Source organism: Euwallacea fornicatus, chromosome 20, assembly GCF_040115645.1.
Source record: "Euwallacea fornicatus isolate EFF26 chromosome 20, ASM4011564v1, whole genome shotgun sequence".
In the NCBI taxonomy this organism is placed as follows: domain Eukaryota; kingdom Metazoa; phylum Arthropoda; class Insecta; order Coleoptera; family Curculionidae; genus Euwallacea; species Euwallacea fornicatus.
Window position 1 is genome coordinate 2,756,318 of NC_089560.1, and position 25,524 is coordinate 2,781,841.

Genomic DNA, 25,524 nt, shown 5'->3' on the forward strand with positions numbered 1-25,524 from the left:
GTCTGGTCCAGGGATTTAGTAACTGCTGATAAGATATTTGTTTAAGCATGATCGATGCTACATCGCTGAACAAAATGCCGCATCAACATTTAAAAAAATCCCCAGTGGTTTGACATTCTGGAATAAAACTGAAAAATATCAATATATTTTTAGCCAGTATCTATGTGTAAATTGACGAACTAAAATTCGGCACATTCCGGACATCGCTTCCGAAAATAAAGGCAAAGGCTCCGTTCGGCAGATTCAACAGTTGTGCAACAGCTGTGTGTTGGCATATGTAACCTTAAAAAATATTTATACGGTGTCTGATGTAATTTTTACATGCGAGTTTGAATTATTTGTCCAACATGTGATTTTTATGGCATAGGCACAAAGGGGCACTAAAGGCAGCTGGAACGGAGCACGATTTTTATCAGAATGGTGAAATTCTTCTATACATCTTAAGTAGGAGTTTTCCTGTTGACGTGAAATAGACCATAAAAAACTGAGCAGTTTTCATGAAGCATTTTTCCGGAATCTGAAAAACAACCGAACTGTGGGCGTATGAGTTTTAAATCCGTTTTTGTATCAAATCCAAATCTGCCCCTGCATAAAATAGCAAATTCGCGTAAAGGGGAATAAAAATCCAGCAAAAAATTATCAGTTATCGTAAAAAAGCAAACAACATTCAATGTTTACTGTTTTTATGCAGTTTACTGTTTATGTTTACGCAAATTTAAAAATCGGTCGTGAAGCTCGGTCCGAGGTGTCATTTTGATAAATATGAATATTATTAAAGTGATGATGATCCGTAATTGCTCTACCAACGAATCGGTTGATATGCCGTTGGCATACGGGGAGCGTTGCAAGAATGCCGTCGCAGCTTCGGGGTTGCAAGTACGCCGATCGTTTTCCATTAAGACCTCATCCTGCAGCCCGAAGATTTATTTATCTTGTTGGAAGACCTCATGAGACCGGAAATCTAAAAGCAGAGCATGGCGGATATACTGGAAGACTTAAGCCATCTAGGATGGCACAGATTGACGAGTGTATTTTACATATCCTTCAAGATGATCCACCAGGGGTCGACAATTTTGAACACCCTTTGTGGCCAGTGCCGGAGTGAGTAACACTCAGAGGTTTGGTATTTATTAAAACTGTCTTACGCGCATATTTCGGTTGTTTTTGGGATTTTGAACAAATGTTAGGTAAAGATTCTGCTTAGTTTGTTACGACCTATGTCGTGCCAAAATGAAAATCCCTACTTAAGATGCACTCTGTATATTAGATGGCAATTAAATCGCCCTCGCTATCACCACTGCAAGGTGGCTGAATTCGCATTTGGAACGAGCTATATTAAACCCTCATTTTGGTTGGATGGGGTCTGGGTGGTGGAAATAAAGACACGTTTATAGTTTGTAGTACAATAAAAAATGTATTAAAGTAATAATCGAAAACAAAACAACGCAACAATAAAATTAATTACTCAATACAAATTATATCACAAATTAGAATACTTAATTCCTAATAAACTAGTTGACCGGGTCGAAGTGTCACGCAGCGAATGGAACAATAATACTTATATATAAATAAATAAAAATTGTAAAACTGGATAATTTAATTTATTCCATAACAATAACAGAAAATTAATCTCGAAAATGACAAGAAAATCGACAAAGCAATGACTTTATACATTTTTCTTCAACTATGTAAATTTAAGGAAATTTAACTTCCTGCTAAAATCGTCATTCCACTCTCGAGAAAGAAAACAAATTAGTTGAATTTTAGCTTTTTCTAAGCTTCCGAAACATACCCTTTAAATTTTCTGCAGGGACGTACTGACTGAAAACCTTAAAACATAAATTATAGTTTTTAAGCCGTACACTAGTTAAAGGAATTATTTACTTCATGAAAATGGACCAATAAAATATTCACCTCATTAACCACTAAACAAATATTGCACTCACGTTTCCTATTTAAGCGATATTGTGTCGAACTAGGGGGAACCATTTTACTTGACTTACCTACATTGGAAATAATGGATGTGTTTAATCGACCTTTGATATCAACATTAACCCAACCTTGGATAACTAATTGAGAACAGACTTCGATACCGAGCACTCTAGAAGCGGATGTTTCTTAAATTACGTTTTGATTAATCGGACTCTAAAGGAAACTAAAATTAAATGTAGAAGGTTTTTTAGTCAGAAATAGAGTGGTTTTTTGTGTGACTAAACCAGGCCAATTTAGAGACTTTGAGGACTAAAATTGCTGTTGAAGACGAATAAATGCATATTCATGTTGAACAATTTTACGAAATATATTTTCGATGAAACAGTTTATATTATTTACGAAATATGGGAAATATATTGAATTATTTCCAAGAATATTTCTGCGATACTATTTCAGAATCTTAAAAGTCCTTTGTAAATACGCTACGGAGAACGATACGGTGGCTCAAAGTGAAAATGATATACCTGTATTGAAATCACTATTTATTAATAAATTTTCATTCACTTAACAATAAACCAAGATAAAAAATTTTTTATATTATGTTACGTCTGTTCCATAACATCCACAAATAAAAACAAAATGATAATTCTTACAAAGGTAGAAAAAGAAATTAAGTTCTATTTACTTTCAAAACGAATCTCAAAATTAAAATGATACAATTCAATTTTATAATAACAGAATATTTATGAGTGAAAAAAATTGTTCAAAAATACCAAGAATAAACAATTCTTGTTGACTTATATTGATATTTGTTGGAATTTAGTTCGAAGTCGACATGGGAAGACATGCCACTGTGAGACAACATGAGTTAGTAGTCATTATTAAAAAGGGCAATCTCCTATGTTCTACACAAAAGTCCTGCAACGATACAACATATTACAGAAAGGTTTACAAGTGAGGCAAGATTAATAAACGAGATAAGAAAAATCCCAAGAAAAATTTTTACTCATGTGATGAACGGTGGATTGTGTGTTGTGTAAAAACAAATCTCCGAATAAGTGCCCTCAAACTGACTATAAAGTTGAAAAACATTTACACAAGTCAATGAATCAAGAAACCATAAGAATAGCTGTCATCAATTCCTTGGTCGAGTAGCCAGAAAAAGCCGTTCGTTAGTATGAAGAACCAAAGATCATAATACAATTTGCCAAAGAGCATTTGGACAAAGGAGACGAGTTTTGGAAACGGATTTTATTTCCAGACAAAAGTAAATTCAACCTTTTTGGATCAGGTGGACGAGGGTTTGGTCTGAAGGAAACCCGGCGGAACGCTAAAGAAGCAAATTCAGGAGCCACTGTTAAACACACAGAAGGGAGTGTCCTGGTCTGGGGCCTGTATGTCCACTGCTGGAACAGGAAAGCGGCTACATTTCGTCGATGGAATTACGGACAGGCATGCTTATTTAGACATAATACGGCAAAATTTACAACCCAGCATGCAAAAACTGAACGTTTCTAAAGATTTTGTGTTCTACCAGGACAACGAGCGGACACATAACGCCCAAATTGTTAAAAAGTGGCTTTTGTATAACGGTTCTGATTTAATGGAAACCCCATTGCAATCACCCGACATTAATGTCATAGAAAGTCTTTGGGCTAAATTAAAAGCGGAAATTAGGAAATATGAGATTTCCCAGGAGGACCAATTAAAACGCGCTTTTCTCGAAGAATGGGAGAAAATTTCCTCCGATTTCACTAAAAATTGGTAGAATCGATCCCAAATTGTCTTCGTGAAGTTATCTTAGCCAAGGGGCTACCAACCAGATATTAATTTATTACGAAAACGATTAAAAAATAAGTGTTCATTTTAATTTCGAGATTCGTTTTGAAAGCACATAAAACATTTTTTTTCCTTCTTTTTTGAGATTTGTTTTGTTTTTATTGTGGATATTAAAGAACAGGTGTGGCATAATATTAAAAAAAAATTATTTTTCAATTTCAACGCAGTTGCATGATTTTCACTTTGAGCCACCGCATAACCGGATGGGAAAAACGGAAAATAACGGATATCTGATGGATATATATGATTTCATGAATAACAAAAAAGTAATGACATAATATATCCTTGTTTTGAATTCATGCACTATTGTTATTTGCGAAACAATTAGAATTGTATGGTTGTTTCAATGAGGTACAAGTTGGTTTTTATGAACCACGTTTAGCAAAGTAATAATGAATAATTGGGAGAATATGAACTGTTTCACAATTTTCAATTCCCTCTATTTAAACCCATCAGAAAAGTTAAATTGGAACGTTTCGCAACATTTTACTAGCTAGGAGGTATAATACATCGAATACTTACATGCGACACTTCCTTCTGTTTTCGTTCTTTTTGTCTATAACTTTTCAACAATAATCTCTTCTCGGATTTTTCCATTTATGATTTTATTTTGTTTCATTTATTAGATAAAATTTTCTTCGAATTCTGTGTTTTTTGTTTCTTACCAGGAAAGACTAATCGCAACTGACTATTTTTTCCATTTTCCCAGATTTCTGGGTATTAGTACGACCATTAATTATTTCACAGTAAACTGAACTGACCACAATTTTTGCACATTCTCGGACTTTCCCGCATTTTTCTTGGATTTGTCTAGTTAAGAAATTACACTAGCGTGTTTATAAACGTTCATTTATGCCTACCATAAATATCGGTAATAGACACTTTGCAAGATTTTGATCGTCTAAACGATTGATAAAATTCATTCTCTCTATAATACAGAAATTTTATTTAATATCTGGAAAATTAATCCAAAGTACGATCCGACGAAAGTTTCTTGGGATTAAGTTGAGAAAAAGATCACTCTAGAAAAGTAAATTACTGTGAATTCCCTAGGTGTCTCAATGAAATGAGGAATTAATACTGTCACTAGATCGCTGAGAGAAGAGAGACACAATGATTAATCGATTAAAATTGCAATTAATTATTAATTGAAATATAAAGTGCTCCTTAAAGATATTCTCTTCTAACACATATTATATTGTATACTTACCAGTAACTTAAAAAAAAAACAAACGATAACGACTATTCGATATAAATATTTTAAATTAATAAAAATTACCTTCCACAACGATATTTAAGACAGTTACCTATGTTATTGGGATTAAACTTCTTCATAATATTATCTCTGTGATTATTCCAATGCGACTAAATTATTTTACACTATGTATATACGATTAATAAATAAGTAATATATTATGGGTCACTACAAAATATATGTAATCTTCTTGTATATTCTGTACATCTAAGAAACCTCGTTTCCTTTAGTCGATTAACAAAGAAATTACACGCTGTTTAAGCTACACTATGAATTTGACGAAAGCATTGTAAATATCCGTTATTGGTTGACTTTACAACTCGCAATTGTAGGTTTTACAAAGCTTTCATAAATGGAGCCTAGTCTTATTATTGTTTCAATTGCAGGAATTACACTAAACCTATTTATGGTCGCCCCTTAGGGCGGCATAACACGTCTGACAAACTCTGACGGGTTTGAGTATACGCAGACGAGAAATCTCGCTTTCAAATCGTGAACACCGAGAACAGAACACCTGAAAAAGTTGTTCTAAATTTATGGATGAATCGCTAATCTCACTGAATTCAAGAAAATGAAATTAGTTGTCGACTGACCAATTTTAAACGATTAATTCGAACCAGCCCGTACTATATCCAAACAATGATGTTAGTCACCACGACAGGTGGCACAAAAACCTACGAATTGCAAGCCGCAAAATATGTACATGTCTATGAAAGTCCACAAAACGTGCGGAGGTTCAAAATAATACACATTTTAAATCTGCCATATCAATCTAAAATTTCGATACAATGGCTTTCTTATACAGTTTTTTCGTTAAATATCTTAATAAATACGTTTTCTATTAGAATACCCTTAATTATTTGATTTTTTATCATTCCACGACAGCTTTGACCCACTGCAACGGCAAGACATGTTTACCTACACATAATTTTGGGTGTGGCATATCGTGATGGCTAATTTCCTCATTATTTAAATATAGTACAGTTAGGTCGAGATTGTATTCATTTTTACCTGTCCACAGTTTCTGCAATGATGTCGTCTTTCATAAATTGTGAATCGGACAGAACAACTAGCGCAGTTTTCAGCTCCTTCATCTTTGAGCCAGTGGTCGGCAGCACGCCCTGCTACATCAGACACTGACCAAGAGAAAACGCGACCTCTAGTGTCTCCGACGTAGATCACACGGTGATCTCTATGTAGAAGAGAAATCACACTCCAAGGAAACTCATTAATTTTCCGTAATGTTAAAATGTTAACGGCTTACGCCACGTTCTAAAATCGTAATAAAACTAACACCGGTAAATGGAAGAAATTCTTGACGGACGAAACGAAAAGAGATCAACGGTATCGAAAGGCGTTTCATTTCCGCAGTGTTTTGACTCCGGAACAGTGCGATAAAGACGTGATTATGACGTGTCCAACCGATTTATTTTTCTTCGCCACGTACAGATTTTATTAGATTTTAATCCAAACTTTTCGACAACACTGTACAACTAAATAGCATTGTTTTTCTGGGCACCCTGTATTTCTCAAGTATCGAACTTTTTAAATACGCTTTTATCGCGTTAAATGGCAATACAAGCAAGAAAATGAACAAACTTACTTTGACACCGCTAAAGCAGATATCGATGCCGGTGCGGCATTATCCTTTCGATCATAGGCGGTATGCATTGTAAGTTTGCTTCGAAAAACCAATTGTCGCTGCCACTTAAACCCTAAAGTAATAAAATTAAAAAAATAATTAAGCATGAAATACAGGCAGTTAAACTCTGTAACATGTACGGTATCGTACATCGTGAAAGGAGAAAACTCACCAAGTCGAAGTGCATTATGAGGATTTCGGTTTTTTTTCTGTGAATCGACTATAACGAAAGAATCAGTGAGACTGGTGTCGGATTTGCTGGTCCTTAGACCTGAAGCGTCATCGATTTCCAAGCTACCGCTTTCAGTGCTGTGTCCACCTAATCGGCCAAAACACAAAGTAGCTTTCAATACTATGTCGGACACTAAATACATCACCTTCACTTCTAAAACCTCCGTGCACTCTTGATGACCGGCGCCTTCTCACTGGAGGCACTGGCGGTTCCTCACCGTCACTGCAAGTTTCCTTTTCCTCTTGTTGTTCTCTTTGCCACTCTTTCGGACTCCCTTCACACGTTATTATCATCTCGATCTAAACATTAACAACCACAATTGGTAAATTTGACACCGTCCAAATGAAAATAACTTGCCTTGGGAGTTTTGGGTCCTGCATCCCCAGAAAGACTACTTTCCGAGCCGGATTTCATCAAATTTCTGGAACTCTCTTGAGATACGTGAATTTGTTTGACCAGCCGATGATGCGGAACCGGTGTTTTGATTGATGTCTCGTTACTGAGTTTGTCAGCGACGCCGCTCTCACTTTCAGTTCGAAGTTTCAAAATTTCAGTGCTCTTCTGTTGATCGTCTTCGATGGGAACTTGGACGTAATCAAGAGACCACATCTGTTAATCCGAGGGACGAAGAAACACTAGTAACGCACACATCATACTCAATTATCAGAATATGTAAAACGCATGATCAAAATAAATCTTATTAAACTTAATAAATAATGTTTTAAATGCATTTTTTTTCAATGAAAAACCTACTCTCGTAACACCGTCTGTAGATCCAGTAATGACGACATTCATTGGATCCCAGTCATGGGCTTGGGAAAAGGCTACGCAAAGTATCTGTTGCATGCGATCCGCTCGTCCCACACAGGTGTTGACTGCTGCCAAGGCGCAACCGTTGATGCTCCACACGTGGAGCCAAGTGGCAGCGCAAGTAGCTATATCGCCCGTCAATTCATTCACAGCTACAGCTGCTACAGGCCCCGCGTGACCTGAAAAAATCAGCAAGAACCGAATTTAGTGGAAATATGCTCATGAAAGCTGTATAGGGCTATTTTCTGGACTTCTAAACGTACCTTAAAAAAGGTCAGACTACTAGTGTGCTGATGCACGATTTTTTTCCTAAACTACTTTATTTTATGAAATTCTGCATGAAAGGAACGACGAATTAGAATGATCTCGTGTTTTGGAAAAGGTGTTCCTCGATGACGCCCTTCAGAAACCAGATTGGCGATATTGTCTGATGACTTACCCCTAAGCTGACGAACAAAAACCCCTCTTGATAAATCCCATATGATTGCCGTGGAATCTCTCGACCCGGAAACGATGACATTATAGGCAGGACTGGCCGCCAAACATGTAACTGCATCGGTGTGAGCATATAATCTGTGTTTTATTGTCATTGCCCTCTTGCGAGGTTCATATCCCCATACAGTTACTACCTAGAAAAGAAATATCAATTGAAAGTAATTCTTAATATACATTTTTGGACTTACCGAACCAGTACCGGCAGTAACAATGATTTTCGGAGAGGGACAAACACAGGCCAATATTTCACCGTTGTTCTGCTCTACGTTCTCCGAAACAAATACAGCCTTTTCGCTCTCGTAATTTCCTATCCTAATGGAATGATCAGCGAAACCCCAGGCCACGTACTTTCCAAAAGTTGGCGGCATTAAGACCTTGTTCTGTTCAACTGCCAAAACTGATTTATCGACTTGAAGAATCTGCCCTACTGGCCCTTTAACTTCTAAAAAAAAAATGAATTGATTCACGGAGACCCAAAGATTCTTAGATGTTTAACCTTTAATAGGTTGAAGAGAGGGCCTCAAATTATCCAAGTGGTGGAAAAACAGCTTATCCGGCTGAGGCAGAATGAACGCTTGCACTAACGAACCAGTGTCAATTATAACCGAAGCCCGATTATTAGATCCCATTTTCTTAGACGGGTGGGGCTTCTTGAAGAGCTGCTTGGGTATTTGACCAAAGTTGTTGATGAACCCAATAGTTGCGTTCTGGCGACAGAAATCAATTGTAGCCAAGAAGAAAATTTTCTTCTAATTTTCAAAGCCTCAAACCTTCTTAAGAGGGTCATCAATATTATAAATATCCACATTTCCTTCGTAGAAGAGATGATGGAACACGTTGACCGCTTCGACGGCCGGTTGGCCGTGCTGCTTATAGCCAAAAATGAGATCGATCCAGTGGTGCAAATTCTGAGAAACATAGTCGCATTCCAGAGCTTGTCTGTGAGCTCTGATGAACTCTCGGGGATCTTGTTTTGCCCATGGCGGGAGTACAACATCGCCCAAAGCTTGAAACATTAAACGAAAGGCAATAGAGTGCTGCCGCCCTTGTTGCGTTAAGGAAGATCGATACTTTGGGAATAATTATGTATTTCCTCCATCGATTTTAAAAAATATAGTTGGGTAAATTGTATGAAAGTGAATGGAGGACATACAATTAAAAAATCCTCAACATGGCGATACACAGCGCACGTACTTACCAACCCCATTCTGCTTGACACCTAGATCAAACTGGTTGCTGTTTTCTAAAAACTCTGGCAAATAGAAAAACTCCGGGATCAACTCCTTGACGTCGGCCATATTGTGTCTGGAAGCTGAAGTCCATGCTTCCTTAATCGAATGAAACATGCGATCGGCTAAATCAAAGTGCCCTCCTTGCAGCCTCAAAAAATGCTGCGTGAACGGCTCCAACCGCACTAGATATGAACAAACGATCATGGCACTAGAGTAGTGCGTTCCGTAGTGATAGGGAGGAGTTTCTCCATGAGGATCGTCCCATTCCTGAAATAGCTTTGGACGATCAGTATTTCGAGAAACTCCAGCTTTAGAACAAAAAGAAACCTTAAATCTTTTCCTAAATTGTTCCAATCTATCAGGACTTTGAGCTCCCATGGGTTTGGTAAAATCCCTGAAAGTAGCTGGGTCACTTAGATCTAGTTCTTCAGAATCGTACTCCGCTAGTATCCAAGGGAATACTGGATACTGCATGAGGTCATTGTACGAGCGGCCGGCCAAAGTATTCAAGTACATAAGATACTGGAAATTTGATATTTCGCCTCTAACCCATCTGAAACACATTCTTGTTGCTGCGAAGTATACAGAAACGCCGAGTGTTGAGTACCTTTGAGTTACACTAGTCTCCCCTATTAAGTTGCTCAATAGGCTCGTGGCCTGTTCGACGTTGGCGGTTCTCTTTTGACCGGCCACGGACTGTTGAGCACTATCAGAAATACCGGTCGCCGTAGTCATGAATCTTTGATATACCTTGTTTCTTTGTTTTCTAGGGAAAGCGAGCAAATAATTCCGGCCATCACCGGAAAATACTTCTAAGGCCATGGGTTGCAGCAAGTACCTTAGCAAAGCGAAAAAAATCAGGGTTTTTTTAAGCTTCAAAATATTCGGCTATACGTGAAGTAATGAAAATTACGTATACATAACGCCTGCATATTGTTTTATGCATAAATTCGCATCTAACACTGGTGCTTGCGGGAATGTACATTAATAAACAACTATTAAAAAGTTCATCAAGCATAAAATATTGGCTCACCTCCTCTTGTGAACCTCTCTGATATCTTCATAGGAAAATTTGGAACATTGCCTCATATTCCTGGAGCGTCTGGGCGAACCAGGATTAGGTAGAATCGGTTCGTACTCGTTGGCGTTGTGAGGAACACTATCTATATCGCGAATTTCACGATTTTTCAGCAAAGTGAACCCGTCCACGATGTAACAGTATTCTTGTCCAAATAATAGTAGCCCTTCAGTAGTGTCTAATCCCTGAATTCTTGCGACTCTAAAAAACACACAACTGACTATGCACGGGGTGATTCTCAATACAGAACAGGGGCATTTAGTGAATTTCAAAATATATCGTGAATATTTTTTGAGGCTCATGGTTGCTGATAAATTGACCCCAGAAAATCCCTAAAATCCATAAAAAGCTCTAAAAACTCTGTGTTTTACCAATCGCTCACGACACGAGCGACATTAATACACGTGTCATCAGAAATCAATTCATTGAATTATTTTCACGATGGCAACCAGATTTTTGAACACCTTTGTAATGTTACACGGTGCCACAGGCAGACAAACCAATTTGCCAATCCTTAAAAAGCACAATTTTCTCCCTGAACCTACCTGAACATATAAGAAATCTTCTCGTTGTGCTCCAACAGCCTCAATAACGTTTGATTATCTGGGGGAGGAGTGGGCTGTTCCTCCTCATTGTCGACTTCCTCTTGCAAGTCTTCGGGATCCGAAGTGAGCCTAGTTAAATGGGGCAATGCTGCATATGGCATAGGGGACAATTCCTCGGATATACTGTCAGTACGTTCAGGGAGCTCTAACGTCATTCCGCTAACACCGTGGTGCTGCCTTTGTTGGACGGCTTGAAAATATTCTTTGCTATGGTAACTTGTGGCAACCTTGTACTTCAAGAGACCTAAATTAACAACTCAGAAAAAGCTCTTGATGCAAAGTTAATATTAAAAACCTTTCTCGTGCTCTAAACGATAAGGGTAGTGAATATAGAATAAATCATTTTTCATAGTCTTCTTTCGCATTCTATGAGGACCCTCGGTCATATCGAGCATCCATTTCGCCAAGTTGCACGGCTCCATAGGGCCCCACAGGCCACGTTCCCTTGTTAGTTCATTTTCAGTCTGAAGCCATTCTTGATGGACATATCTGCAAATAAAGTCCCTTCTCGAACCCGCCTTTGCGTCTCTACATAGGACTGATAATAATACCTTTGCGTGTGTTGCGTGGTATTTTGATGCTGTTGCCGCCTCATTTCGACCAGTTCGCAGATGATTCCCACGTGATTTATCATCCAATCCATCGCTTGTTTATTTTTAATGTTAACGCGTATTCTAGCGGTCTCCTCTTTGCGCACTTTAGTACGACTGGCCAAGCGGGTTAATCCCCCGGTTACTTTGTGGATTTTCGATTGCAGCTGGTTATGCAATTCCCAGGGTACCTGAAATGCCACAACACCATTACTCTTCCTATGTAAATGAGTTAATGATAATCAATTCTTCGAAAAACTCATTTTTACTTTGATATACACGGTGTCCCGAACTGTAACTGAGACAATTTAATCATGTAGTGTACATCGAAAATATTAATTTGGTGCATAAACACACTTTTCTAATGGTTTACTTAGTACCTTATATGCAGCCTTCCTCTCTGACTCAATGTAATTAAGCCACAACTTCACAGCAGCTTCGTATATTTGTTCCCGAACCGCAACTAAGTCCGGGGCTTTCGCATTTAAATTTGGAGGGGGCAGAGTCACTTTGAAAACTTCTTCAATGGCTGGCTTTTTGCACACGTACAATTCCTCCCAAACTCGAGTCGCGGCGGTCGCCATTAGATTTCGCCCTAATGAGCCAACCGTATCATAATTTAATATTAAATAAACTGAAAAGCTGAAACCTTGATGTGCATTCAAAAGTTCGTCACGCGACTCTAAATCTTGACCAGGATTAACGTGCCATGTGGTTCTTGGTACCGAGCTGGTAGTGGTCGTCTCCAAAGCGATGCGCATGTCTGCGGTGAGTTGCAGAAGACAGTAGGTGAGACAACCGATAAAGTCCAACTCATGATTTCCAGCTCCAAACACAATCAACCTAGAATAATTAATTACCCTAGCGTAAAGGAAAGTGCAATAACCGACCTGTTGGTGGTCAGCTTATGCAACGCTTCCAGAACCGACATTTGGTCTGCAATGGAATCAGTATTTCTTGACAGCAAGAACAAAATTGTGCGGTTCAGGCAATGATGAAGCCCTTCCAGAGACAAATTTCCAGTTCGCCGTTTTGCTTGTCCAATAAGTTTTACTTTAAAACCAAATCTTTAATGTGTATCGGCAAAAATTGAGGTATAAACATACCTATAAAATCAAACACTTCATGTGGATCTCTGTGCAAAGATCCCTGCCACATTTTATCCACTATTCGGGCGCTCAAGTAAAACACATTGGGGGCCACATGTTGAATGTGGGCGTTTGCCAATGGTACGATGGGGATGGCCGCCTGGTCGCCCACAAGCATATCAGCCGCCAGCAGATGTTCCATTAATGTAATTAAGATCTTTTCAAGAAAAAAACATTTACATGAGATTGATGTTAAAGCCCCATATGATTAAGCACATGATTACCTCAGTTTGGTAAGCAACTTGTTGGGCGTTGCTGGAATTCGAAGGATATGCGTCCAAGACCAAATCTATGACTGGAGAAGTCTTGCCTGTAGTAGCCAAACTTAGCGAATCGACCACTATAACTCTAACAAAATCTATGACGAACTGTCTGGCAGGGTGGCTGGTTAGTGGTTCGTCTTCAGTGGGGGATCTAATAAATAAATTTAGTTTTATAGTGGCAACACTTTTCGCCGAATAGAAATGATTTCAGTTTATTAGAAGTGAACTCCTGGATCTACTGAAAATAAAGACCTTATTATCGTCGGACTCTGTTATTAATAAGAGCCTCTTTTGCGCTGTATATGTGTGAGATACATCTAATTAGATATTCTTTGTATCTCCCATTAACGATTTGGAAATTCAGATTCTTAGAATTGCTACTAGTTTCATTCCCTTCGTCCTAGGGTCTTGTACTTTACCTAGAAACAATCATTATATCCCCGGTCTCGTCGCCAGCAGGGGTGGATAAACCGCTGCTTTCGGCACTTTCTTCTGACAATTGAGATGGGAGCGGGAATAAAGTGCTGGCTAAAGCACTAAGAACTTCTGAAGACATGAAGATAGGCATGAATTCGGGCATATTATGGTAGAGTTGGAATAAAACCTGAAAATATTTGACTCTGAAATCAGTATTCTAAAGCGTCTCTCTAATAAATAGAAAGCCCGTACATTTGCCAGAAAATAACAATTTTTCTAGTGTGGAAAGTCAAATCTCAACAGCAAATAACAGCGAATAAAAAATTAATTTTCTGCAAGAAATAGTTTAAAGTTAGAATTTGGAGCTTCCGCAGAAGCAGGTGCAATGAATAAGAAGTAATAAATTTCCAAAAGGGAAATTTGCAAGGAAAAGGGCCCTTTCGTTCATCTCTAACGTCATCCTTATGAGGAAATAGCTTGATCTTACCTGAACAATCGAAATCGTATGGTCCTTCAACCACTCCGGTAAACTGTCCGGATCACTGTGAATCAAAGCGCGCATCATTCCTAAAAGAACCACTACTGCTTCCGCACACAATGTGATTCTTGGTACCACGCTATTAATCGGCTGACTATTTAAAGAACTCCCCCACAAGAACCCCCATACGGTGTCCAAATCGAATTTAGTGTCCGCGGGCAGGAGCTTTGCCGGTTGGCCCATCATCAAGGCCGTCAAGAGAAAGTAGATTTCAGGAATATCGAGGTGAGAAGGAAGAAGCCAGGATAAATACTGAAATCCAGGGATGTGCAGGACATCAGTTTTATGTTCTCCTCCCACAGATGGGGAGTGGGGAGGGCAGCCTAGGACCACTGCCATTTTGTTGTGAGTGACCTGTTCGGAGTGCTTTAACCATCCTCCATTGCTGGTACCTTCACGGAAACTAGGAAGGGTTGTAATTGTAAATTAGTTGAAAGACGAATTGAAAATGGAATTTCTTTTTAGTTGAAAAGATGCATCCAGTTAACATAGTGATTAAAAGCGAAAATTAGCGGTTTAAATTATGAAAATTGTCACTTTATTTCTCGAACTAAGGAAGCAATTTTTGCGTTTTGATCGAATAACTACATGAAGTATAAATTCTTACCGGCAAATCAAGAACGGACTAGAACATGCCGCCACGAGTATTCTGAGCGCCCACAGGACGCTGGTAGAATGGACGTTGGGTTGCATGAAAGAAATAAGCCAATCGAAGCCCAAGATTTTAGTAATCTCTTCCCCTACTTGATTTCGACTTGAGAAAACGAGCGAATGCAGGACAGTCAGGCACCTGTAAATAATCAAATGGTTGAGAAGTCTATGTTATCATTTCCACGTAGACAATCACACTTAGACAAAAATTTCATTGGAAATACATGGTGGTGCAAACTCAACCCTCAATATTGGAGTCTTGAAAACTATAAGAGATATGGTGGTATTAACCGATTGCGCCATGAATGTTTTCGACAAGCGTGCGTAGTTACTTTGTCGCACAAATCAGTTGAGAGTATCGAAAGCTGGTTCGTTGGCCAGATTTAACACCACGTAAGTTTTATGTGGGTTCGAGAGATATCCGTTCCATTTCTCACGACTTTTATGAAAAACCGATTTTCTGGTACCTTATTGCTTGAAAACAGTTGCTCCTACCTAGACTATACTTATTACTTACCTATTTCTCAACAGTATCACTTCACATTCGGGCTCGCCTTCCCGCAACACAATGTTCTTTTCATTCATAGTGCCACTTCGTGGCAAAGTTGAAGCTATAAATTGTCCAAAAAGCAACAAATCGTTTGATCTCGGTTGAGAACCTAAGAGGGTAGTCAATAGCGAAAAAAGAACCTAAACACGAAGATACTTCTTGAAACGCATTCACGGGGATTGACAAGAACATACTTGTCTAGTAGCAGTGTGTTTGACATCAGGAGTGATATGCAGCAATTTTTCCACCACGCATAGATCTCTCATAACCCACGTGTTGTGTTTTTTCTCACTAGATTCATAGACCAGTTCGTACAAGTGTTCAAGATGGGAGCGCAGTAGATCTCCTGGAGCTTCATGCCATATTTCGAAGTCACAGAGAAGATCTTGAAAAGCCGTCCTGTTTGGTATTGCCGATGATTCCCTTAAAGTGCATGTTCAGACTTAACTTCTCTGGTGTATTAACTTCCGAACCTTCCGCTGTCGACGGTTCCAACAAGTCCAAAAGCCAAGTGCAAAATATGAGAATTGAGCAAGTGTCTTTTGCGGCGCAACAGCATTGCTAGAGTCTGATAGCTCCTGCGCCTGTCCATTTCAGCTTGAGCAACTTTATTGCTTCGCGCTACGCAAACTAGTGCCTTAACGCCTGCGTACAGGCTCTCTTGGTCTTGGGCCATCGCTATGAGCCCGAGAAGCACCGAACAGCCCCCGATAGTGTCGATGGTGATTGCCACGGGTCTCGGACAGAAGACTCGAACACCTAAGAAAGTTTCAACAATTTGTTTAAACAAGTACATATTCCTCAATTGAAATATGTAGATATGGGAAAATGATTCAATTTCATATAAAATCAGTAATGTTTTAATGAGAGTGTGCATTTGCGGTTTATTTGCACCCCCTGGTTCATATCAAAGCGTTTTACTACTTTTTTTGATTACCTCCAAGTGTTACACACACCACGGACTATTAGGGATTACGACCTATTTACTAAATGAGCATATCGTCCTACAAACAGGACCAAATTATTTTTCTAAAACACCCCAAATAGATAAAAATTTGACCCCAAAGAGTAGAAAGTAAACCTTTAACTTCACTCACCTAAATACCCAATTACAATTCCCCCTAAAGTCCTTGAGGATCCAGCAAGATGTCCAACTGAGTTGTGAAGAATCCTGATGGGTGTAGCACTTTCATGGCTTGACATACCCAGTTGTTTGGCTGTAATGTTCCATATAACTCCAATAGCTTCCCTCGAAATCACGATAAACATACCAATTGACTTGTTATCAGCCCTACTATAAACTTTCCGGATCTTATTAAGAGTTAAATGGGACACTGCTTTGGCATTAAGGCCAAAAACCACTTTCTCCTCCGACACCAACTGCATCGGTTCCACGGTGGACATATTACCAGGGGCCAGAAACGAGCCCATGTAATGCGGACCCAATTGATACATTTGAGCCACTGTCGTTGGAGGCAAAACCTGAATTTAACGATGAGTATGCTTTAGATGTTCACCAAGAACTAAAACAAACCTCCTCAAAGAGATGGCAAGGTCCCTGTTTCCAGCACAATCTCGAAAACCTTCTCCAAGCCGGAGGTGTGCCAATGTACCCGTAAACTGAGGTGAGACCGTTTAAATTAGTAGTCGGGCCCCCAGGATTCTGAGAAATATAGTGCATTTTCTGGGAATGCACTTGCAGGCCATCGATATAGAGAGCCAATGATGAGTTTTTAAGTACAGCCCTGTTTAGAACCACGGCTATGTGGTGCCATTGAGCTTCCTTCAACAAGTCCGGGTACCAAACGCGGGCACTGTATTCGCCTGTACCCTCCGGCTCCCAGTCTCCTACAAGGTCTAAGAATGATTCTCCAGAAATTATGATTTCAAACATGACTTCTGATACTTAGGAGCCCTCAAAATTCACCCCAATTTTATTATCAAATTTCTCTAGATCCCTTGGATTCTGATCATTTTTTTTTCAGTCTAATGCCCCAATCATTAGAGAATATACGTTTTTCGGCTTTTTATTTAAGATTTCTCTCAATGTCTGTCTTAAACCAATCACCGTTTTATTTCATTGAAAAAAGGGGGGAGCGCTAAAGGGGAGATACTTACTATTTGGAACTCGAGTCTCCCTAGTTGACACAATAATTGCCTTATCTCTGGTTGACAACACCACACTCAGGCAAACGACGTCTTCTTTACCTCCATTATAATTCCTCACCACAGTCAACAAATGGACAGAATGTGGATCGCTTCTCGGGTCTGAAAACTTATCCACACAAATCCAAGTAGAATAGCTCAGTCCAGTTTGGGGAGGAAATAATCGATCACCTAACGATAAATTTCTAGTTTGTCCAATGCCTAACAAACTTTAAAACGCATAAAAAAAATTCGTCTCTAAGGACGGCCATCTCAAAAACGGCAAGAGACACAAAATCAGTTAAATAAAATTTGTGAGTTAGAGTATCGTTTAAGCGTCTCCTAATTGAGAATTAGATCGCAGAAAAGTGCAAATTTTTCTCTATGCGTTCATAAGTTCTAGCAGTTTAAAGTCGGGCTAACCCGAGCCAATCCCTCCTGAGATTGTACTCTCCAGCCCCGAAACCACACTAGGGGTTAACAAGGATTGGGGGGCAATACTTGGCAGATACAGGCAACCGAAGCCCTCCGCTGACATGTCGAATTCCACGAAAGGAGGAGAAGTGTAGGAGGCCTGAGCTCGAAAATCCTTGGGAGTTGTCATGGACACGATGGTTTTGACACGTGTAAGTGGTACTGGTCCTCCTCCTGGCTCTGTTGAACCCAAAGGAAGGCAACATAGGGGATTACCAAACCTGTGAATGAAGACCAATATTGTTGCTTATTTCCACCGAATAGAACATTAATAATATGCTGAATAAATGTAGCGGAACTCGGAAAGGAGATCAAGGCATTTTTTGATGTGGTGATTTACTTCTAAGCGTTCACTAATTTACGCATAATTCATCTTGATTAGAACTTCTAACCGATTGAGTATTAGGTCTTTTGCTCGGATTTCAGCTCAAATAGTTTTTATTGTAAAGGGGACTATTTAATCCACGTTTAGTATCAGACCCGGCTCGTGGACTTGCGGCACACGTAATACGTGGATATACGTTCAAACTCAAGATCTACTGAAACATGAAATTTAAGGTCTATTAAACACTCAGGTGGTCTATTTTTATATAGGAATTGTATTAAGCCTAATCGAAAAGGAGACTTATTTTCCTGAGGTAGTCGAAGGCATTTCGTGTTTATTACTAATCGACTCATGATCGATGAACTTATCATTGACGCTCGATGACATTTGTTGCGCTGTAGGGGTTAACCGGCCTTAACATGGTTGTAAGCAGCTGTAAATTATTATATTTTTCTAATAGAGCCATGGACAAAACGCATTATACTGTTAAATTCTAGGAGATAATTGCGTTTTTTTTGGCACAAAGTTGATCTGGCGCAATGGTTGCAAACCTCAGAAAAGTCCTGAGATCGATGGATTCTAAAGCTTGGGCTGCCAATCTCTCCAGCATATACTGCATATGGCCATGCAACGGATGAGATTCATTTTGGAGTGGAGCCGAGCCAACCTCCAAAATGGAGCTAACGAAGCCCTTGTCGCACATAACTTGCTGGTTCCTTTCGCTGCGCACCAGCGACTTGATCACTTCAGCAACGTACAGCTGCAGACTCAAATGAGTCTCAAAGTCTCTGTCCTAAAATTATTGTCAAAAATATTTGTATAGACATTATTCCAAGAGACCTGTATGCACGGCAGTAGTTGAAACATGCAGATTATCACTCCAGGATGGACGATAACGGGCTCTGGAGAAGGAGGGCTGAAATTTAGGCTGTTCACGTTCGCTTTTTTGTTTTTTAATGTTCCGTTGCCATTATCGTTCTAGAACGATAATTAGGAATTGGAAATCACTACACATTAGAAATATTCTATTTATTAGTTATTTTGCTTCATATAAGTGAATACCGGAACCTTACTTACACTTTGCTCCCTAGACAATGGTGGCGACTTTATCACATACATGGCAGTACTCATATTCGCTCTGTCATACAAATCCAAAGCTAAGTCGTACATTAGCCGATACACCACGGTTGTGTACGCTAAGGCCGGTGAAATTCCTGGAGGAACTCTGAAAACAACCCACCAAAATATCCAACACCCTCGCTAATTCCGAAAACTCACTCGAAGTTAATCACAGGGCCCACAAACAGATTGTGGAACAGGTCATGATGGTCATTGGCAGGTGGCTCAAAATCACTCTCGCTGATTTTATCCACCTTCTCGGTCGAAAAACAGCCCAACAATTTCAAGGTATCGCACAGACTAGTCCGACAAACTTCGTAGAAAAAGAACTTTGCATTGGCCGGTTCGAACCTCATGGCTATGCAGATGGTTTGAAATACCAAGGATAAAAGTTGGAAAACTTGGGGGTTATTTTCTAGTTTGCCTAGACGTCCCTCCAAGGCTACCAAGACACTTGTGACGTAAACGAAACCGTTGGTCTAAAATAATTCCATTAAGCATCAGCTTTTTGAAATGAGAAAGTGTAAAACCTTTCTGAAAACGGTCCTCGTCCGATGAGATTCTTTTAAGCACAACTTTAAGGAGTCGAGGATATCAATTTTTAAATCCAAATCATCGCGAGAAGCGGAATGTAACGTATTTAGCAATTGGCTCATGTCGTCGTCTCCGCCACTACTTAAAATTAATTCCTTGATAATTCCTAATGATGCGAACCTAAGGCCAAAGTTGTTATAATATGTGAACCTTCCAACTTTGGTATGATCGTACCTGCTATCAAAATACTGTACAAGGCCATGAACACATTTTGCCCCCCCACATTCTCTCAAAACAGTTGTATTGGAAATATTACCATTTAAAAGCAAAATTATGCCTTCAACCACCAATCCCCCCAATTTTTCTTGGCCGGGAGGCATTCCTTTACCCGCGTTTAGCTTCTTGTTTTCCAGGAAACTCGCGTAACGACTCAATAAGGTCACGATCACCTCCAAAAGTCCCACTTCTCGATAAACGTCTTTAAAAATAGCGTTGTGTTTCAAAATATTTAAAAGCGTCTTCATGCACGATATGCTGCATTCTATGTGATTTAAACTGTGCGACTTCAGAAACAGCGACATTGATATCAGTTCTTTGCAGGGAACAAAATTTAAAGTGAACACTAAAAACTCCATCAACTCGAAGAGCTTGCGTTGCACCTCCGCGGGTTTGTGATGGATTTTTTCGGTGAATTGGCTCAATGTATTCTGATTCTCCAATATAAAATAATTGGCATTGTCTGAATGGTAAATGCTAGAAATGGCGTCCAAAATAGTGGAACAAATCAATGTTGAATTCGATTTCAAAAAAGTACTTTGGAGGACTTGAAATGCCTGTATGTTCCTGATACTTGTACCTCTACCTGAAGGCTGAGGTAAAATAAATCCAGGCATTTGGAATAGTGAGCCTGTCGACGCCTGGGAAGATTTCAGTTCTATGTAACCGCACATGCATAATGAGGTGACCATCAACACTAGATTCCTCACCGACTCTTGAGCCTCAGCTGCTTTCTCAGTTTCTAATCTAAGAAGAGCAAATGCATAAGTGGAAGCCAATTACGTCAGGAATTGAACAACCAGACATGGAATTTTTGTTTGTAAATCTAGGATTCGTTAAAAGGACATATATTTGGAAAGGAAATCGTAGGTATGCCATGTAATGGTTGCCTTTCCTATACCTGCACCATTTAAAGCACTTACTTGAGTAGGAACTCGGACAGGAAAACGTAACCCTGTGACTGACGGAAATCATCCAACAATGTCGCAGACACATCACTAGAGTCTTTTAGGAAACAGAAAACCGTAACAAACATTTCGACTAGTTCAAGGGGTGCTAGTTCAGGTACTTTTTTCATATTGTCTATGCACAGCGCCACACAGGATTTATCTGGTGGTAAAAAAAAAACATTCAATATTGAATTCAAGATAGCTTTTAACATCTCACTATGTATATATCCAACTACTGGTGGTGTCAATCCATGCCTGGATAAAGTCATCAATACTTCGGCAGCACTTTTCCGCCACATGATGTTATATGAAGGGCAACTGGATGTAATCGCAGAAAATAATAGAGTTAAATCGTCCTTTTTTGCCAGTTCTTCTGCAGCTATCCGATGACTGCATAAGCGAACCAAAAGCTGGAGAAAATGGAAATTTATGTTTCCTTAAACTTTACGGGTTTTACGTGCTAGTATTATAAATAAAACCAAATTAACTTTCACTGTTCAAGCAATTTTAATTTTAAATCGTTTAAATTAAAAAAGAATTGGGATATTTTCATTCTACAAGCAGAGTATGACTTTGTCCAGTATTTTTCGTAAAAATCTAGAGTATTTATTATTCTTCAACAGACGCCCTGATAATATTTAAGCCAACCAAATGAAAATCTCAAAACATCAACAAGACCTTGAAATCTGCCATGACTGGTATATAAGCCAAAAGGTCAGCAAAGCAAATACAGCTAGGATTCTAGTTGAACTATAACTCCATTATTGAACATCCGTGTATTACCACCTCCTCATAAGCGTATTCAATAACGTCCGGTTGAAAGAAGATACCAACCGACTGTTCTACAGCAGTTTCAACCTCTTCTTGGCCAACTTAGCCTACGAGTTAACACCAATACCCAAAGTTTTGAATTTACTATTTGTAACCCCAAATATCCTTTGTAAAGTTACATCTCTGAGTAGTAAGTTCAAGAAAAAAAACATAAGTCAATGGAATCAAGATCTTTATATTGAAGCAACATATTGATTACATAGCCAAATCTCAATCCCTATTAATTCATAAATAGGTCACTTAGAAAATTAGGAATATTTCTAAGCAATCAAAAAAATTCTCTCGTCTCCCCTTTAAGGATATAGGCAGTTTCGAAGAACACTCTACCCACAAACCTGTTGCCTTACAACAATCCTTTGTATACTTTTCGTGAAAAAGCAATGAATCACAAAATCCCATCAACGATAAGAAGTGCATAATGTATTTCAAAGAACGTTCATTAAAAACGAGTCGACGCTTAAGCACCTAAATATAAGCTCTATACACAAGAATTTGAAGGAACGAGAACTCGTCTGCGAACTTACCCGATTTTACTATTCCGCCAAAGATATTTAAGTTTTAAACCAAAAATAATCAGAATTTCCATAAAAAAATAATAGTAGTCTGCATAAACAAATATTTCTTTATTCATCAAATGCATATCTAACAAACCTTAAAAAAAAAACCAATTTCTATATAACTAAAACCTCAATGTGAAAACCCAAAAAATGAAGTCAATTCAAATAAAGAAAGGGTCAATTTTGATGTACCCTTGCCCTCGAATATGTTAGCATTAATCAAACTTTGAATGATTTCTAATATGAGCCAGATAATGGTCCTCATTGGTTGGTTTAAAAACAGAACTTCTGGAAAGAGCCTTCGACGCCTATGTATTCACAGACAAGATCCTAAAGTACATAAAAAACTAATACTTCAAAATTCAGCTTCCTTACTGGAAATCATGAGCAATTTTAGACGAGACGCTACATCCACCCATATGATAATTGTCCTCCCTGGATAGAGAAAAAAAGAGCAATTCTTGAGATAACCATTTCTACACTTGTGGATTAATAGACTATGTTTTAAAGCATGTAGACAAAACCTACCACTGAAAATGCAGCTACATTACAAAAAATCGCTAGCAATTTTAGACGATATGTGCCGCGTACTCTTGTAATGATTTCCCTTTTTGTATTGAAAAAATAATAATTCTTGAGTGAACCACTTCTACACCTATGGATTTAGAGATTAAATACCAAACTACATGGAAAAAATCTACTGAGGAATGACATGGATTTTTGTAAATGGAAACTCTAGAATTGAACACATATCTTTATAAAAGCAACCCACCCCAAAATAACCTTTTCTCAATTTAAAATTTCCAAATAAGGAGAAGGATGAGTTAGAAAAGGTATTTCAAGCATTGATAAAGTTCTTCTGGTAGAACAGAAAGAACTGATGCAAAAGAGACTATGTCAAAGAGAGCAAAACACAACCTGCACAACCTTATACATGAAGCACTAAACTGCAAATCTGCTTTTGTACCTTCAATTCAATTAGTGGGTAAAACACATAATTGACATTTCCAAGGTGACATTTTCCAGGGTAATCACAGAACTTTCAATGGTGAATATAAGTACATTAACGCATAATATTCAAAAGAATAAATTGGTGTTTACACATTAAGAAACCATGAAGTAAAAGTGTGACACAGTATGTATTCAACTTTAGTAATTTTATATTTACCTGGACAAAAATTTTCTGTAACAATATTCTCCGTTCATGGGGGGTAAAGTCGCTAGTGCAATCTTTGGTATTTGAATCATTTTCTGAAATTTCTGGTAAATCAAAAAATATATAGAGGCATTTCACTAAAGTTGACGGCACTGACACTTCTGACATTACCTAAAAAGAACATTTTACCATCAGGAGGTTAATTTACACACAATAAATAACTTCACAATGACTATTTCCTACTTGGATTAATGTTGCATTTCCTGCAGCTAACAGATTTAATGTAGACAAGAGCATCCAACCATTACTAGACTCCTCACAATTTTCAATTTCTAGAAAGGTAGCAATAGCTGAGCTTGCAGCCTCAGTGCTTTGGTTGGAAGCTCTTTTCCGAATCTCTGAAACCATTAAAAGAGACACTTGATGGCAAAATGCTAAAATGTCCCAAAACTTTTCATTCATGTCGCCACTAGGGCTTGCACCAAAGACCTGAAATCATCAAAACCATAAAATTATTACCTAGGATGATTCTTAACATGTCAAATACCTTGCAAAATAATGGCAGCATGTTGTAAAGTTTATCATCCTTCTCCTGCTCAGTAAGTGGCTGAGAGTGGTGCATGTACTCAAGGAATAACTTTTTTAGGTGCATTAAACCTAACTGTGTGTGAGTCGAAGAGTCTGCAGCACTTTCTGAGCTGGAGGCTGGTGTTGAGCCTCCAGCATTACGCAATTTGCGCATAATATTCATTATGGGTAAGGGTTAGTCTAAAATAAGTATGTTAAGCTGTTTGATAAATTATAAGGGAATAGTGAAAATGTTTTTTTAAAGTGTCAAATGAGAGGACTTATCCCTAACCAATCCAAGTTACCAATTGAAAGGTATAATATGTTTAATCATCTGTATTAATTTACAGTTTGAGCAAATGTATTCTCTTAACAAAGGAGTACCTATTGCCACTAATAATGTTACAAAATATTAACGCTTATTAACATTTTAACGAAAACATACAAGAATATATTTATTGATTGTTTAAGGTAATATTTACTGCGTATGGCATTCTGTCGGGCAATAGGTTAGCCCTCGGCAACTTACCGGTCAATTTTAGGGTATACATTTTTGTGGTATTTGAGGTATACTTGATTATGAAAAATAGATTAATAGACACAATTGTAACAAATTATTTATCAACAAAAATAAAAAATCCTAAAGCAGGATAGCATTTTGACATTTACAAACATATGAGAGCGACGTTGCCGTGATAGACTTAAAAAATCAATAACAAATTATCTCTACTGTTTGCCAAACTTCCGCACCTGTTCTATCCTTCTCAGACTGATAGTGAGAGTGACGAAGAGAGCAACACCGTTCCAAGGTTGTCATATTCATACGCATAACAAGCAAGTTATGTATAATGGTATGGTTACATTGATAATATTAATAATTACTTTGTAAATCTACAGAAGTAGAATATAAATGATTAATACATATATGTTAATCAACGATTATAAAGTTTAAATCGTAATTTGTTTACCAGTTTAATAGGACGAGTTTATGGCACCATCTGTTGACCAATGCACTAACATTGATATACTTACAGATCATATAAGTAGAGATCTGTAAAAGAATACTTACCTTCATTTGACGTTTGTAAAAATCTTTAATGGAACCTAATCTAATAAAGCAAACGTTAAAACGTTGTTCACCAGATGGCCCTTCATGATAAACTGATGGATAGCTGAACTGATCCTCTTAAATTTTTTTATAAACTGCTCTTAAGTTGAAACGTTTCAACTTTCCGAACTTTCCGAATTATAACAGGAAGAGTTTATCTATGGCGTCAATTTCATTTACAGACTTGTATGAATGTTGAGTGACT

At 38.3% G+C, this 25,524-nt stretch overlaps 2 protein-coding genes across 2 annotated transcripts in view; one reads left to right on the plus strand and one right to left on the minus strand.

The window, feature by feature from the left end:
- mal (maroon-like) overlaps window positions 1–1,595 on the plus strand; it is a 15,902-nt gene extending 14,307 nt beyond the window's left edge. Inside the window, exon 12 of the mRNA XM_066293889.1 lies at window positions 47–1,595. Within this exon, the coding sequence (XP_066149986.1) occupies window positions 47–175 (129 nt within the window). The 3' untranslated portion in view covers window positions 176–1,595. The remainder of the gene's footprint in view (window positions 1–46) is intronic.
- On the minus strand, window positions 1,388–24,892 carry bchs (WD repeat and FYVE domain containing 3 bchs). The gene is made up of 46 exons (XM_066293857.1): window positions 24,741–24,892; window positions 24,192–24,412; window positions 23,888–24,133; window positions 23,657–23,815; window positions 21,318–21,510; window positions 21,074–21,260; window positions 20,109–20,897; window positions 19,871–20,054; window positions 19,500–19,819; window positions 19,299–19,446; window positions 19,062–19,199; window positions 18,773–19,014; window positions 17,846–18,117; window positions 17,396–17,614; window positions 16,812–17,125; window positions 16,549–16,759; window positions 16,375–16,494; window positions 15,751–16,036; window positions 15,472–15,700; window positions 15,245–15,417; window positions 14,684–14,866; window positions 14,026–14,479; window positions 13,541–13,725; window positions 13,083–13,272; window positions 12,817–13,015; window positions 12,601–12,763; window positions 12,360–12,553; window positions 12,091–12,305; window positions 11,672–11,901; window positions 11,416–11,609; window positions 11,061–11,364; window positions 10,471–10,716; window positions 10,045–10,275; window positions 9,765–9,990; window positions 9,404–9,704; window positions 8,976–9,211; window positions 8,702–8,912; window positions 8,394–8,647; window positions 8,150–8,339; window positions 7,654–7,889; window positions 7,258–7,509; window positions 7,046–7,199; window positions 6,841–6,987; window positions 6,630–6,741; window positions 6,038–6,218; window positions 1,388–5,540 (listed from the first exon to the last, which is right to left on the minus strand). Exons 2-46 carry the CDS (start codon window positions 24,393–24,395, stop codon window positions 5,427–5,429), a joined length of 10,236 nt encoding a protein of 3,411 aa, XP_066149954.1. The 5' UTR covers window positions 24,396–24,412; window positions 24,741–24,892; the 3' UTR covers window positions 1,388–5,426.
- Between the last annotated feature and the right edge of the window lie 632 nt (window positions 24,893–25,524).

What these genes read in the sequence shown, in the direction of transcription:
- bchs (XM_066293857.1), bottom strand. Translation starts at nt 24,395, where the DNA reads ATGAATATTATGCGCAAATTGCGTAATGCTGGAGGCTCAACACCAGCC. An exon ending in CGAGGACCGTTTTCAGAAAG is followed by an intron (nt 19,820 to 19,870) that starts GTTTTACACTTT and finishes GAATTATTTTAG; the next exon opens with ACCAACGGTTTCGTTTACGT. An exon ending in AATTGTAATTGGGTATTTAG is followed by an intron (nt 16,037 to 16,374) that starts GTGAGTGAAGTT and finishes AAACTTTCTTAG; the next exon opens with GTGTTCGAGTCTTCTGTCCG.